The sequence below is a fragment of the Brachyhypopomus gauderio genome, chromosome 20 (assembly GCF_052324685.1).
Source record: "Brachyhypopomus gauderio isolate BG-103 chromosome 20, BGAUD_0.2, whole genome shotgun sequence".
NCBI classification, from domain to species: domain Eukaryota; kingdom Metazoa; phylum Chordata; class Actinopteri; order Gymnotiformes; family Hypopomidae; genus Brachyhypopomus; species Brachyhypopomus gauderio.
The window spans coordinates 11,940,112-11,956,965 of record NC_135230.1 but is presented as its reverse complement, the minus strand read 5'-3'; the positions used below and the strand labels follow the sequence as shown (position 1 = coordinate 11,956,965).

The following is a 16,854-nucleotide window of genomic DNA, read 5'->3' as shown; positions in this document are numbered from 1 at the left end:
CGTCTCTGGGTCACTCGCCCTCTCACCCTGACTTTTACGTTTCATTTGATCTCTCCCTTCAACTATTTCCTTCTCGATAGCTTTAGTTTTGTCCATCTCTTTTCTCATTTATCTCTCTCTCTCTGTCAATCTTTCTCTCCATTACACATACACACGCGCACACACACACACACACAGATTTTCAATACCCTGGGTGTCTCAGTAGATCAGGCACTATTGACCACTGACCTGTGAATCTTTACTCCACTAACAATTAAAAATGAAGTGTTTCAGAGCACTATCACTGTGCATCAGCATTAGGGATTCTGTTGAGATGACTTTAAAATTGCCTGCTTTTATTTCTATGCATTTCTCATCCCAGTTTCAATGTATTCCACTAGCGTCAATAACCGGCGCCCATAACCTCTGTGAATTTGTTGAAACTGCATCATTGACTGAAAATAGCTTCAATTTTCTGCACATGCAGGGTCAGGTCAATAAAAAGGCAGTAACTCCCAGCCAATAATAGTACACATACCTATAATTAGGGTTCCCCCCATAATATGATCTTCAACGGGGCATAACAGAGATCAAATAGGAGCGTCTATCAGTAGCAGAACACCCAGGGAAAGAGAGAGTGAGAGGGAGGCCAGCCCTCCTTTATGAAAAGGTAATGGCAAGAGACAGCTTGCTGCCAACACGGTATGAACATAGTGGATGTCCATCACTTGATGACATTCTGAGGCCTGTTCGCAGACACACTCATGAGCAGAAACATGTCCGCGCACTGATTCCTGAGGTTCTGAAACAGGCGTGACAAGGCAGACATGACAAGTGCGGGACCTTCTGAACCGTATCCAGACATTTTGCCGTAGAGAAAACAATACAAGAAGCCACATGGTCTCTCACTTGTTGTTCCTGTAGTGAGATGGCGTACATGACATACTGCTTGTGTACTGACTGAAACACACAAAGTGTGTAGAATACAGTAGGGGAGAGTGGGGTGATTTGTGCCAGGGGGGAAGTTGTGCCACCCCCTGTTTCTAGGGAACCAGAGAAGAAATTGGTTATGTGACCATTAATTTTTGAAAAAACATTCATTTTACTCATCCTGCAAAGAAGAGAGCCTCATTGCATGAGAGGAAAGCACTTTTAAGTTCAAAAAACTGTTTTTTGCCTTTCAAAGTAAAATTCCTATGATCAAGGATTTTTGATTGTTGTGTCCAAACAGTTATAGAGAAGTATGAAAACATTTTACACATGTTTTAGTACTTTGGTAAGCTACACTATGAGTCTATGCAGCTAGCATGATGTTAGCCCAAAACTACTGGATGATGCATTTTTTCCCAAATGGTGGGGTTGGGGTGATTTGTGCCATAGGGCCTGGGGTAAGTTGTGCCAGTGGCACAACTCACACCCACTTATGAATATTTTAAACATATTGTTTTTTTTGTAGTTGTACATTGTATTCTTATATTTAATCACTTAAACTATGTGACATTCTTAATTTTAGACCCAAAATAGAAATAGACCATCATGCCACGGAGTTATAAGAGAAAGACATGCAGGGCTTCCACTCCTCTAGAGGACATGGACAGAGTAGTGAAGAGGTGGAGAAGGGAAGTCTATTGGTCAGGTGGCGAGGGAGATGAGCATATGCAGGATGTCATTAAAGTAAAACATGGAGAAGAAAAAGATAGATGGAAAAGAAATAGGATATAAAAGAACTGGACTTATTTAAAGCGTATAGCTTCAACTTATGCAAATGTAAATGTAAACTGCAATGGATCAATAAGGAAAAATTAAGATATATGCTAATTATGCTAAAAAAAACGTAATATTTGCTACTGTTTTTGTTTCATTTTGAATTGAACTTTGTTCTGAAGTGTTAGGCCTTGTTTAAGAAAATTTATCTTTTGTGTGCTCATGTGGCACAATAGGCTTGTAGAAAATTAGCCTTTGATGTTGTAAAGTAACTTTAAATAAACCTTAAATTAGTAATTTTGTATTGAATTTGTCTAGCTTTTATATAGCATTCCAGTTCTTGAGATCAAAATATATTATTTTACTTCAGTAATCAATGGCACAATTTACCCCAATGTATTCTCTCCAATGGCACAACTTACCCCGCACTGGGGGCAAGTTGTGCCACGAGACCACATTTTTTCAAAAAGCTGTATTTCGTGAATACTATATTTCACATCCAAAGTGACTGATTCCAGGGATGCCCCACATCCTGAAATATATGTACATATTTTAGTTGGAAGCATTACTGTCATAGTCTCACTTTAAAGTCACTTTAAGTAAAAACTGGCACAACTCACCCCACTCTCCCCTACGTGACCAAAACAAAAATATCTAATATTCATAATATACCTGGACGACATACTACCATAAACAATATATGGAAAGAGCTTCATGGTGTAATACACACTGGAATGCAACAAGGCATGGAGTTAAGTCTAAAATGTTTGTCCATAGGATTTACTTGAATATTGTACTACCACATTGTTAGTATGCAATAGTTTACAAATCGAATGAACATTGTACTACCACATGGTATGCAATAGTTTACAAAATATACTACTAGTATGCACTAAAGTAATAGTCAATTTCGAATATACATAGGCTACTGTACATGTGTTAACTCTTAATCAAAAGCTAACCACACTATTACGCATTATTAAATGTCCGCCACTCGCCCAGTTCGCACCTTAACAAGAGAAAGCACCTCCGGTCCAGAAGGCACTAAATCCCATGGACTGCAGGGGGCCTTTGATTTGACGGCTCAAATCTGGGCGGTTTGCGCGGCCAAATGATCCAGAAGAATTACCCGTTCGGCGGGGGATCGCGGGCTGTTTATTGAAAGAAAAATGGAATGTGTCTGGACACATATTGGAAGCGCGGAGTCCGAAGGGTGAAAATAGGATTTGTCAGTGTCGCGGGAATACACATATTCGTCATCGCCGGTTTACTGTCACCGCCTCGTTTGCTGTGCAGATACACGCGTTAACGGTTAATGCGAAAAGACCCGCATTTAATCATGCGCCAACTTGTTGGAAATTCAGGGTTATATGTTACAGGCCTTGTTGATTCGCCTGTCAGAGATCATATGGATTTAGCAACATACACTGTCGTTTTATTTATCGGACCAAAATGAATCCGATGCGATAAAATGACCAGATCTACCAATCACACCTAAATGAAAACCGGTATCCTCGCCAGATTCTAGCATGGGTTGGGCAATGTGCTGTCTTATAGAAACCATGCAGTTATAATTCAACTCTTCGAATTCAACTCTAACTCAACTCCTATAACTCAACTCTGGGAAAACCTCTTTATCTATCTAGTCCGTGAAGCCTTGAGAAAGAAAAATGTCCGCACACAAAAACCGTGAAGCCTTGCGAATGAAAAGAGTAAACAAGCGTTCATTGATTTGTCCCCGTCCCTCGTGCCGTCCGCCGTGACGCTGGCCTCACTCAAACAAGCGCTCGCGCGACCGGCGCGGTCGCGCGCCTTCAGTGATTGAATAATTGGAGCGTCTCAGATTTGACAAAAGGGCTCGAGGCGGACGCGGCGCTTTTATTAAGCGGCTGAATGGAAGTTTGTGTGTAGACCTGTAGATAGATAATATGAATTCGATTAATTTCTGTACTGTGATCTGTACTGTGCAAGTATAATCGTCTGCGAATGTATCCCGTTAGAATGAAGAAGCTTGATGTACACGACCGGTTCTAACACAAGAAACAGAAAAAATCATAGCAGAACTGAGAGAAGAGTCAGTGAACCCAGCCGGTGTTTTTGAAACTAAAGGGAAGCTTTGATCTCGGTAGTGCACGCACTGTAGGCACCGACGGATGCACGTTTAGGCCTATGAGGTTGTAGTTTTAAACGCTGTTGCCTTAAATGGTATCCTTGATTTCTTTTGAACCCCGTTTTAAATCCTCATTTCAACCGTCAGTAACAAGATCAAGAAAGAAATCTCCAGAGTATTCACATACCATTTGATATTTAATTACAGTTTAATTACAACATTTTTTTGCCGTCTGTGGGAACCGTTAATGAGACACGTGCATTTTATGCATGGAAATAAATTAAATCCCAGGATGGCAAAATAATACATGACAGTTCAAACATGACGACCTTCCTGAATTGTAATGTCGGACACGGCTGTGTTTGCCTCCATAGTTTTAAACGGAAGACTCTAGACAAGACATCACTGCATAGCACTAATTCCTTTCCACTGTTTTTAATTCAAGACCCTCAGGTGGAGTTTCAAAAATGTGTTTATGAAAGAGAGCAGACGGAAAGTCGGGCGAACGGAAGGACAGGGACAGAGAATCATCTACCTCCTCCCCCATGTGGCTTTGAGTGGGTAATCTCAGCTGGCCATCTTGACACAGCTGTAGCTGGATGACAGTAATCACTCTGTGCATATCAATGCTCACTAATCACATCCAACTAAGAATGACCAGGTGGGGAAACCGATGGCCGAACTGCACCCACCACAGTGGGGTGGTGTCAGTGTTTGCCAGATGAACTATGATCTTGATGGTAGTTTAGTTTATATCTCAAAATCTTCTCTTCTCTTTCGGTATATATATTTAGATCTGCACTGGCATGGCAACTGATTTGTGCAAACAAGCTTCCGTTTTTCTTCATCTGATCGTTTCTCACTGTCTGCATCACATTCTTAGACTGGACTGTATATACTTAGTGGCTCTGATCATTCTAACCACACAGCTGTGCAGTGGTAGATTCTCATTGTTTTCTAATTGGAATGATAAAACCCTTGTGGAATCATTTCTTACTGGAATGCTGGGTAATTATTATTGAGATGGCTAATTGGTCATTTGTAGGTCTAATAATTTTGCAGATCAGTATTAATTGTTGAGGGTCATAATTGTCGATGATCTTCCAGTATGCTCATCTCGTTTAGCCGTGAATGCCCCTCAAACCAGCATATAGACGGATAACAATCAGGCAGCTACAGTCACACAAACTCAATTTCCCTATTCATTGGGGGAAAAGAGCCAGCACCCCTCATCCTAATTACACTCTCACATTAGGTTAAAAGATAATCATTAGCTAAGGGCTGCTGGTGGATCTAAATGCACTGATTGCACAGAACTCTACAGCATTGCACGGACAGCTGGATCTGTATGCTGGTCCTCCCACGTTATGACCATCTTCAAAAGGAACGCCGTGCTGTGTGAGTCTTTCCCAGTGCTGGCACTCGGGCAGCAGACGCAAGGGGAGGGAGCAGCTGGGACTAGGATCCACCTCCCTTCCCCTGGGGTGTGTGTGTGTGTGTGTGTGGGGGGGGTTCTGGTCTGGCACAGGCGCCAAACGCACAGTGAGCGCCGTGGTGCAGTTCCCCCAGAGCCAGCACTCTCAAGTCCCTGTGCACTGCACGCTTTGTGGTTCTTTGCCTACTAGGACACCCCCTACCCAGTTTGAAGCTGTGTGGGTCTTACAGGTATGTTAATACTATAAAAAAATGATTATAAAACACCTGTAGGGGCGGAGAAGCCAAAGTGCACCCCACCACAGACGAGTGGTGCACCAAGCCTGAAGCTCTTCTCCAACGCGTCGTCCAAACACATCCCAGGCATTAGGAGCACACAGGCCGACTATCACGTCCCTGCCATAAAACAGAACCAGCAGTGAGGTACGACCCCCTCCACTTAAAGGAAACGCCTCTAGCTGCAAGAAACGGCAGTAAGCTGCCAGAAATACATTTTGAACCTTCGCGCCGTCGTCTTGCTGCAAGACGGTCGCACGATCAGACCGTCTTTGGCGGACCGCGTCGGAGCTGCTGGCCCTGACCGCCTGTGGCACGCTGGCGGGGAATCTCAAAACACTCACCTTCGCAAGCGCCCGAGGATGACGAGAGACGAGGACGAAGGAGGTGCGGAACGAAGACGAGGAGGCACGGAGTGAACCTGGTTGTGGAGGAAGGAGTGGGTATCGGCAAAAGCGTGCAGAAAAGGAGAACATCCCCCACACACAGTCAACATGTTTGGCTGGCAAGATCTGCCATAAGTGTGGTTATTAAAAGAAAACAATGCCCAGTGCGGCTTTCTCTCCACTGTATTACGTACAGGTGACACACATCTATTAAAAATACACAAAATAAACAGAAAAAAAAGATTAAAAAGTAGGATGCATATAATATTGTTACAGATGGCTACATTTCATGGCAGAAGACAGAAGAAAAACATGTTGTTTCATTACAGCAAAGAATTCCAGATAGTTTTACCCAAGACACCCCCCACTCTCCCAGCATCCACAGCTGGGTCTCAACCATTAAAAAGGAAAGCACTGAACTGACCTCAGATCAGCTAAACCTCCACCGTGCAGTCACACCAAGGGAGCTCGTAGGAGCAGAAGCGGGTGAGCATCCCTCTGAGTCAATTACATGCGGAATACGTGGACACTAATGAACTGTCTCCTGAAAACGGGCATTGGTGAACTGGCATGACGGTCCCATGGTTACAATGTCGATACTGGTGAAAAGATTTTAACGGGTTAATTGTAGCTCAAGTGGCTACTGAAAAGCTTCTAAGAGACCACACTGACTGTACATCCAAAATAATTTATCACCGTTGTCCAGATTAAGAAAAATTTCTGTCTTTTTTTTTTTTGTAACAAAAGCAAAACCGCTAAATTTCTGGAGGAAAAGGAAATGGGGGGGGGGGGGGGACCCGGTCCAGGTCATATTAAGTGCAAGACCAACTCAGAACAGAGGCACATACATTTCTGAACTGATCTGCAAGTTTCCTTAACATAAGTGTTTGTAACAGAAGCAGTAAAACAAGAGTACGGCTGTTAAAATGCTGATTCACTTCACTTAACCCATTCACTCTCAGTGACACCGGAAGAACTACATCTCCCATGGGGGGTTGAAGTTGAAATCAGCTGCATTCCTCATCCATGGTGTCCATGAAGACGTAATGCCTCTCCGTTCTCTACGACAGCAGCTCCCACAAGGTGCTTCCAGTCTTCAGTTATAGGTTGTCTTCAGATGCTTTAGGTTTTAGCATGAGAACTCTAACTTCCCCCAACCTGACACAATCCTCACAAATGTGTCAGGGGACGGGGCAGAAGCGTGTCAAAAACATGGATGCATGTTCTTTTAAAAGGATTGCTTCTTTGTACAAGACACAACAAAGGAAATTATTAGAGTCACTCATTCACTGTAGATTTTTCCCCCACTTCGTACAGACCAATAATATATTTTTTTTGTTTGCCTTTTTTTTTAAAAAGAAAAGATTGATAGAAAAAGAGAAGACTGTCACTCCAGCTATGTGCAGAAGGCAAGAGTCTCTGTCTCTAGAACCTGGAGTAAAAAAACAGGTCTCTCTGAAGCTGAGACACAGACGCACGTATGTGTGTGTATGTGTGTGTGTGTGTGAAGGGGGATGAGTTATTCAGATTTGTGACAGTACAGGTCCTTAAGTGCTTTGAGCTCCTCAATGAGGGTTTTGTTCTGGTTTTCTAGCACGGCCACACGGTTCTCCAGACACTTCACATACTCCTTCTTCTTCCGACGGCACTCCCGTGCTGCCTCCCTGTGGCAGAAACATGGCATTACAGTCAGAGAACAACCACAATTGTCTTTTTTTTTTACGTGGATTAGAGGCAATCCACAAAACTTTTTTGTAAAGAAATCCCACAACTTTCTTCTAAATGGAGCAAAAAACAGCAAATTGGCAAATTACCCTCAATACTATACATTATACATCACAAATAATTAGGGGTGTGACGAGATCTCGTGTCATGAGATTTCATGAGATGTAAAGATGCCCCACCACTTTCAAATTGTTTGTTTGGCAGCATTTTGGGTACCCGGCGGAAATTATAAATGGCAAGAGTGACTGATAAGACGCAGACCATATGCAAACATTGTATGAAAATAATGCCGTACATGGCGGTTAATACGAGCAGGATGCAGAGACATTTACAGCAGCACCACAGCTCAGTACTCAGATCAACATATCTCACTTGAACAGAGGTAGCAGGGACAGAACGGCGCTTTGGCAAGTTGAGACAGCAAAGGATATCGGGAGCTGTGTGGGGATGCTAATATGCTGACATGTTAATATTCTTTCGCTAATATTTTGCACTTTGCTAATATTTCGCACGGTGCGCGGAGGAGCAGTGGCAGCACAGTGGAGTGTAGTGGAGTGCTGTGTACGATAAGCTGAGGCAGCGCGACCTCCACTGCTGCCCATCTCAGCAACGCGATCGCGCTCTCACGCTGTACGCACGAGAACATTGTTCGTTTTTTTCTATACTGTATTTACGATCAAAGCGTATCTAAATCTAGGGTCACGCTTAACGACGAAAACTGCTTTATGACGGACTTTTCAGTATCTAACCCCATCGTTAAGCGGGGACTCACTGTAATATTTTTTTTGCGCTTGAAAAAAGGAGAAATATTTAATTTTATTGTAACTTATGAAATTTTATTTTAATTTCAATTTGTAGAGGAAGACGTTCATGCTTACATCATGCATGTTAAGAGTTATAATAAAACATTTCAAAATGCACGTGTTAAAATCTCGTTTCGTCTCGTGAACCCAATATCGTGTCTCAGCTCGTCTCGTGAGCTGAGTGTATCGTCACACCCCTACAAATGATAAATACCTGGCCATATAATAAAGAGGCCAAAATATCCCTAGCAACAGCAAAGACAAGCCCCATTCCTCTGGGGGCTGTAAGGGAGGGGGCGGGGCCATACCTGTTCTTCATGAGGCGGACCTCCCTCTTGCGTGTGGCCTCCTCTGCGCCGCCTTGACCAGACATGGCAGGCGACGAGGTCATCACCACACCCGGGGCGATGGTGCTGCCGGCAGCCGTGCGGATCTGGTAGGCCTGAACGTCACCAGACGCGGCTGCGAGGGGCGGAGACAGCGTGTTAGCCGGAGAACCCCGGGCCCTACCCCTGCACACTTCACAGTGTAGCTTTCGCACAGGGACTGCACGGATTTCTGGGTTGTGCACTCCTGCGTATCGAGACCCTTATTCTCATAGACTAAATCTCCACAGCTGCATTGAGACCACATTTCAACTGGCCAATAAAACAGAATAAAAAAAGTTTTCCATTTAGTTATGCAACTTGAAAGGAGAAAATAAATTATCCACCATCTAAAACATAACAGGATTCCTGAGGGGCATGTTTAATGTGTGGTTCGAGTAATTTAGCTAACTGGAAAACACTATTTCATGAAATATCCACATTCTGGGAACACCCTCTGGAAATGTTTAAGAACTAGAACACTGCCATGTGAGGCAGTCCTGGGCCCTAACGGGCTGGTCATACTGGAGCAGCTGCTGGTTGAAGACAGCGCTCCCTGGTGGGAGTCAGGAGAACTCACCCTGAACCACCACCTGGTTGCTGGGCACCAGGATCTGCTGGCCGTCGCTGGTCTGAGCGTACTGCAGGATGGTGGTGCCGGGCTGGGTGCCGGCCGCGTTGGTCATGGTGAGGGTCTGGAGGCCCTGCACGCCGTCCGTCCCATTATTAGCCAGCTGGATGGCACCGCCCTGCGTAATGGCGACTGTGAGAGGAAGTGAACGCTGTTTAGAACGGGGGGAGGGGGGGAGCCTCAGCCAGAGAAGAAACACCACTGCTGTTGGATAGACTTTAAAAACCTGTCTGGTCTTTCCAAAGAGAAGAACTTTTAAAACTTCAAACTTTCGATAAAAGAGGGAATAACAGAGAATATACACCATCAGGCTTTAATTTGCCTGAAGAGAACCTCTGAGCAACACACAGTATAAATTAGGGGTGCGGGAAATTTTCGATTGTTAGATGCATCTCGATGCGCAACGTGGACGATTCAGAATCGATTCACAAATGACAACAATGGATTGTCTAGACGTTAGCTGCACACATAAAGACGCAAGAGGAGCGGCAAATCAAGTACCCGTCGCTGCAGAATCAAAAGTCCAGGGGGTGGAGCTGGATCTAGATCCAACTCCTCCCACCGGCCATAGTTTCTTTTGGTCGGTCCAGGGGGCGGAGCTGCATCTAATCCAACTCCTCCTACATGTCGCTTACGTTTTCCGACCAGGAAATAGAAATCCAATAAATTCACCCTTTTACCGTTTAAAGATCAAAATGTTATTTGAATGTTATTTAAATAACACAATACACGTTTTTTTAAGTTTATACAAGAAAATGTAAAAGTAGACAGGAATAATGATCTGTGATTGCCAACATAATAAAGTACATTACATTTCTTAAATATGTACTATTTCATTTTTTTTTTACCTTTAATAAAAAATATTTTTCGTTAGGACGGTACACTTCAGGTGTGCAGAATGGACAGTGGTATTTACTGCAACAAGTAGTGCACTGCACAACTGAAAGTGTCTGTCCTTTTTTCAAAACCGTGATATGCATCTATAGATGGATGGAAAAATATAAATAGCATTATATTAGTTGTGAAGTTTTTCAGTGAACTGGTTAATGAGGATCATGGCCGTTACATGCACACACTACTGAATAACCCCCCTCGACATGTCCATGCGCGGTTGTCCAGCTCAACCATTACAAATTTGAAGTAACTACAGCAAACACGAATTAATTTAACAGTTTATGTCCAATATGAAGAACACAACATACATAAGTATTTAATACATCTGTATTCTGTTTATCTAACCGCTCGTCTTCTAACATCAGTTTTTACCGTCACTTACTTAGACACCTAGATTAGATAAACTTAACAGTGGTTTTTTGTGCAGAAATAGTCAGATTTAGTATAATCACCAAAGGAAACTAGTTACTAGCATTAGCGAGATGAAAATTGGTTTATTATTAACCTACTTTCACATTTGTGATTTGTGAGTAAATAAGAATAGCAATTTAGGACGACAACTGTGATTTGGAATGGCTGATCTGATACAACTCTGCGTAGTGCTTCACTAGTTACTTACTAGTTACACTAGTGCTGCGTAGTTACTTCAGACCAATAAAAACACTATGGTGGGAGGGGTTGGATCTAAGATCCAGCTCCACCCCCTGGACTTTTGCTTCTGCAGCGACGGGTATCTCCGACAAATCCAGCCGACACTAACTTACTAAAGCCTGGTTTTATACTTGCGAGGGTCCGCACGGCGAAAATTATGTAATCGCGGTGACTTCGCCCGTGCGCGAGGGTCTCGCGCGTTGTTGATTTGCGAGGTCGTGCACTTCTCGAGTTTTGTAACTTCGCGTGCGCCGCGCCTCAGCGCAATGAACAAAGTCATGTTTGCAGGGTTCATACACCTTTATAAGGTGGAATTAAAGCACTTGTACGTCACTTTCAAGGTCCATTTCTATATTTCCCAGCACGTTAAACTTAATTAAGTTAAATATTTATACATGTACTCGAAATGATTCGAAATAATTTGCTTTTTTTTTATCACATTATTGTTTTAAGTCAGCTGCTAGCACATAATTCTACTCTTGTGTGGAAGCTGTCGTTTTGGTACCACATATTTTGTTTGTTGTTTGCACATAATGTTGGTTAAGAGTTGGCATTTGCTGAAATCTGTTAAGTTACTGCAAACATGCTGCTACAGGTGCACTTTTTCAGTTTGTATTTCTTTGTTCAGTTCTCTGGAGTGTGGCCTTGTACTTGCCATATTGCTTTCGTTTGATTAAATATAAAATAAAATGGGAGTTTTAAAATGGAAATAAAATTGAAGTTAATTCATCATGGATTGCTACTACCAAGATGCATCAATAATCGTTTTATAATCGAATCGCAGACCTCTGAATCGTAATCTAATCGAATCGTAGAGTGAATTACAAGAGGCTCGTATTTGTTAGCATAATACAAGAGAACTGTTCAGTCAGACAGATATTTGTTGTGAAACGAAGTAGTTACAATTTCAAGCATTTTCAAGTATTTAGCCTAAATTCCAGCACTTTCAAACCTGAAACACAATGCAACATTAAAATTCGTCAGGTAAATGTTCAGGTAAACGTCAGGGTGTTTCTTTCTACTACCACATATCGTTTCGGAGAAAGTATAAGGAATAGGGGTGGGTATCACCACTGATTTCCCAGTTCGATTCGATTCCGATTCACAAGGTCCCGATTAAATTCGATTTTCGATTCGATCCGATTCAATATCGATTCTTGTAGGGAAATTTCAGTTACAATAAAAAGTGTAGTTTGAATGTGAAATGTTGTAATGATACAAGGAACACTCAAACTTTATTAAAATGTATTAAGATATTAGTGTTTACACTGTGAACAACAGTTACATTCTTTTTTTAATATTGTAATGATAATGGGATTATTGGGTTACTGTTTCTTTAAGTTAAGTGTATGTGTGAGTGGGAGAGCACACAAGGAGCGAGAGTGAGAGAGAGGATTCAGCTATTTACTTCTGTTGAGTGAATTCGCTTGTATTAATGTTAAAATAAAAGAAAAGAGTTGTCAACTGTAAACTTCACATCTTTATACTTGACGCGTCGCGACGGGTGTGATGGCCCGCGCACCGAAAACGACGTAATCGCGGTGGCTCCGCCCGTGCGCTGTCGATTCAGGAGGATGTGCACCTGTTGAATTTTGTAACTTCAGGCACTGCGCTTCAGCACAATGAACCAAGTCATGTTTGCTGGGTTCATACACCTAAACAAGGTGGAATTCAAGCACGTGACGCGAGATAAAACGCGAGACGTTAAAACGGTACGCATATGCGGGGGAAATTGGCCAATTCTAAAGATCGATCTCAGGTTTAATAAATCGATATGGAATCATTCAAATGAAGATCGATTTGATTCTACGTAATGTCCGAAAATCTGAAGGCGGACCCACAAGTCAATCAAATGACACCGCCATCATCCATCCAGTGCTGATGAGCACCAGTGAGAGAATCATATTTCGGCCACAAAACAGATATCACGCGCTTGTGTGGTTTATTATGATTTGACGAAATTTTCCCCCCAAAAAATCAAATGACTGAAATCCGTCGTAGTGACGGCGAACTTTAACCCATGACTTACACTCACACACACCAAACAGATGACAGCTGACCAACGACACGCATAAAAAAAAGAACACCAACTTTTCCCAATTGGTGCAGGCTTCTAAAATAACAAATATACCAAGTTCTGAGTGACTAACACCTCTTCCTAAGCTCTTCCATAAAATTCTACGCTGCAAGGTCACGGTGATGACAAACACTCCACCTATCCTCCCAGATAATTAGTACAACAAAACAACTTCCCGTGTAGCCAAACACATGCGTTTACCACACTGCCTCAGCAGATACCGCCACAACATGACAAAAGCTCCTGCGTCTACATTACCTCATTCATAGCCAAATTTAGACTGAACAGCCAATCAGAAAGACTCCCTCACGGCTGACCACCGAGGCCGATTCGGCTCGCTCAATCAGCGAATACGGTGCAGAAGGGGAGCAGCCAGAGGTGGCGGTGCGCTGCTCCAACACGTGGCTGAGCGCGTCCCTCGCTTTCAGGGACTCTGAGGGGACGCTGGGTACTCACTGTACTGTCCACTGCTTGTCTGGTAAATGGGTGTCGGCACGGTGACCGTCGTTATGGCCGGGGCGGCGTCCTCCTCTGATTTCTCCTCCTCTATCCGCGGCACCGCGGGGGCGTCTGACGACAGGTCGTTCAGGATCTTTCTGTTATGGGGAAACGGTAGAAATTCAAAATCACGCTACAAGCACCAACTGGGATGACGACCATGAATCCCACTGCAATCCAAACGCAAAACTTCAATTATGCAATACGTATGGAGAGTCAATTCACGATCAGTGGGATTCATTTTGAAACTAATGAGGGAATGCAACCATGGGAGGTGGAAAACTACAATTCCCACACCTGTAAGATGGGCGTCTGGAGAGGATCTCCCTGCGTTTCTGGCAGTCTGTCACACTGTCCACGGACTCCTGGGAATCCTCACTCTCAGCAATGGTGGAGATCTGTGAGTGACATACAGTAGCTTTATACAGCATTAATTACAATAAAGAAACAGTTCTTTAAAACTGACTAAAGATAAAAACACACTAGTTTTATCTAACACAAGACTAAAAATACCATACAACAGAGACACTCTGCTACTCAAACTACCACGTCCATTACTCAAACTACCACGTCTGCTACTCAAACTACCACGTCCGCTACTCAAACTACTCAGCCCTCAAACTATCATGTGTGCTGTTACACTGCTGCACTCTGTGGGCAAGACTGGACATTGCAGCAGTAGGAAAAAAATCACACCAGCACGTGTCAAGCTACTGCCCACACACACACACACACACACACACACACACACCCCTCCGATCTGTGTGTGGTGTGGCAGTAAGAAGAAACACTCCTGCTCAACCGCACCTGTACTGTCTGGACCTGTGGGGACTGGATGACGGAGGGCTGTGCCGCCTGGATGACCCCATGAACCTGCACCGTCTGACCGTTGGGGAGCTGGACCAGAGTAACTGTCGGGCCGCCGGCCGAAGCCTGCCCCGCCGCCATGGAAACCTGCAAAAAAGCAGCGCCGCAGTGGGGTCCTTTTGAGGAAAGGCGTTCATCGAGAGCTACCCTGGCAAGAGGGTTCCCACTCTCTGACGATGACACAGTTGCGAGAGGCTTCGGGCAGGACCGCAGTGGTGGCGGTAGGCTTCTGGTTACTATGGTACTCATGATAAAATTCTTCTGGGAAACTAGATCCAGATTTTGCAATATGCAAAATAAATAAATAAATATTTTTTTTCTGTGGTAAAGCCACAATTTTGGCCAAATGGCTAAAGTTTGGCTCTGTCCTGTGTACAAAACTGAAATGTTTGTACAGAATGCAGCTATAACCGAAGGATTACTTGTTCAAGCTGAGCTGAGACATGAACACATGGACATGCATGCGTGCGCACGTGTGTGTGTGTGTGTGTGAGGAAAGGCCGTGTTCTGCCTGCTGTTCCACCCGGCCTGCTCACCTGAGCCAAGGTAGCGATCTGCTGGGTGTCCGTCTCCGAGACAGCAGTGTCGCCACCCTGCTGGACATCTGTTCCTGCCTCCATGGTCATTTAGAAAACCTGTGGAGAGTTGGGGCTACACTCAATAACCACTGCCTGTCCAAGAGTAGAACAACAAATCAATATGGATGCCTGTTCAAAATAGCATAGGCTTCAGAAAAGCCTGTTCATGTTTAGCTAGAACGCTTAAGCCAAATGCCAAAGCTATACTACAGAAAGTCATAAGAATCAGCATCACTGGACCAGTCCCAGTTAACAAGCTAATTAAGAAAACACTCCATTGTCCCTGTCCGAAGACGACATAAGCTATAGAAAGTACTGATTTGTTTGCTTTTGATGGTTACTTGTGTATATTAATGGAGTATCTATGTCAACATTTCAAGTAGGATTTTAACTGAACCTCCTATGTTAATAATAAAAGTAGTATGTCTGCTTTTTTCAGTGAGTTTGCAACTAACTCTGAAATAGCCAGCAGGAGAAGCAGGCCAGTATCTGTACAGCTAAGGGCACCTGCGCCATGTATTGAGCGCCGTATAATGTATTAATATATGGGACGCTCGTTCCTCCTGGGCGCTTCCATTTAGGACGTGACTAGTCGCCCAGCTTCATTAAAGCGCTGTGATTTCCTACACTCATTTAGCTGTAACCTTTATCGGCCCTTGCAGACTGCTGAGGTACACTAAGAAAACGGGGGGGGGGGGGGGGATTAGGGTAATTATCCCTGGGAAACGCGCACGTGCATAGGCACGTGCAAGGGGAAACACGACGTGGCTGCGCGTGTCAGTCCGCCGTCAAATCAAACTCGCCTCCGTTTTGCCGCCTTTTTTACTTCCGTACACACAACGCTGGGCGCGATTCTGAGTGTTCCCGTTTTTCTCGGTTCGGTTATTCACAACAATCAAACATGTGAAATGAACAAAAAAGGGAACATGGGGCACCGTGGAGGACAGGCCGCCAGTTTTAGATGTCTCGTAATAGGAGAGGCGAGTACGATGCGAATCTGAATGTGTGTGCAGCACTTTGCAATACACAACCACGTGGAAGAGCGTGAACATGTTTATTTCACTACACACCAACATTTATGTGCAAAGATCTCCAGCAAAAAAAAAAAACCAACCCCAACGTGTCTGGGGGAGTCCGAGGTAGGGTCTGCGTCCGATTAGCTAGCTAAGCTACACGGCTAACCTAGCTAGCTGTCGGGCAGCTCCGGGTTCTCGCAGTTGCTAAAAGAGCTAGCTGGCTATTTTCGTAGCTAACCACCCTGAGCCACAGGCTAGCGCGCTCGGGGAAAACTGTCTTTTTTATCAGCTGGTTAAATCGGGTGGCGCTCACTACGATCATGGCACATGATCACCTCGCAGTTTTTAAAACTTGCTGTCTGTTAAAAAAAGAAAAACAAACAAACCCAAAAACAAAACGCGATGGTGTGTCGATACATTCGTGGGACCCGCTCCCCCTTCCCTTCTTTCGGCTCGGTCTGACTCATTGAAGGGTTCGAGTGTGAAACATGCCCGCCGCCGCCATGATTCTCTTTGTTGGGGAAACGCGTCGAGCGTCGCGAGCGAGGTTTAGCGCGCTGTGGCTCCGCGCCGCGAGCGCGTCTCTCCTTACCCAACACGGACTCTCCTCGTCACTCCCGGGCCCTTCGGAGCTCCACTTTTATTCAGTCCGACACGTAAGAGACCGCGTCAGGCTACACCTCCGTCGCGTCACCGAGGACAACAACACGGAGAACGAGGGGGACGACGCTCGGCCCTGACTCACCGTCGACGGCGGCCGACGCGCTTCCGGAACGAGTCGAAGCGGGACACGAAGAGACCCGATTGGGCGGGCGAGCGCGAGCGACGGGCTCTTTCTTTTGCGCATGCGTCAAAGAAAA

General features: G+C 44.4%; 1 protein-coding gene across 3 annotated transcripts; it reads right to left on the bottom strand.

Moving 5' to 3' along the window:
* Positions 1–6,057: 6,057 nt before the first annotated feature.
* On the bottom strand, positions 6,058–16,759 carry creb1a (cAMP responsive element binding protein 1a). Of its 3 annotated transcripts, none has more exons than XM_076982425.1 (8): positions 16,740–16,759; positions 14,937–15,035; positions 14,341–14,487; positions 13,831–13,931; positions 13,492–13,631; positions 9,363–9,545; positions 8,726–8,879; positions 6,058–7,553 (listed from the first exon to the last, which is right to left on the bottom strand). In XM_076982425.1, the coding sequence occupies exons 2-8, from the start codon at positions 15,024–15,026 to the stop codon at positions 7,409–7,411; spliced, it is 960 nt and encodes a 319-aa protein (XP_076838540.1). In that variant the 5' UTR covers positions 15,027–15,035; positions 16,740–16,759; the 3' UTR covers positions 6,058–7,408. The 3 variants fall into 3 exon arrangements, with proteins under 3 accessions (XP_076838540.1, XP_076838538.1, XP_076838539.1); XM_076982423.1 differs by lacking the exon at positions 16,740–16,759 and adding an exon at positions 16,587–16,733; XM_076982424.1 differs by lacking the exon at positions 16,740–16,759 and adding an exon at positions 16,381–16,580.
* Between the last annotated feature and the right edge of the window lie 95 nt (positions 16,760–16,854).

Bases quoted from the DNA above. Each gene is read 5' to 3' on its own strand.
- creb1a (XM_076982425.1), bottom strand. From the start codon at position 15,026: ATGACCATGGAGGCAGGAACAGATGTCCAGCAGGGTGGCGACACTGCT. The intron at 14,488-14,936 runs GTGAGCAGGCCG...GCTTTTTTGCAG, and splicing joins AGATCGCTACCTTGGCTCAG to GTTTCCATGGCGGCGGGGCA. The intron at 9,546-13,491 runs GTGAGTACCCAG...TTCCTCTCACAG, and splicing joins GACAAGCAGTGGACAGTACA to TCGCCATTACGCAGGGCGGT.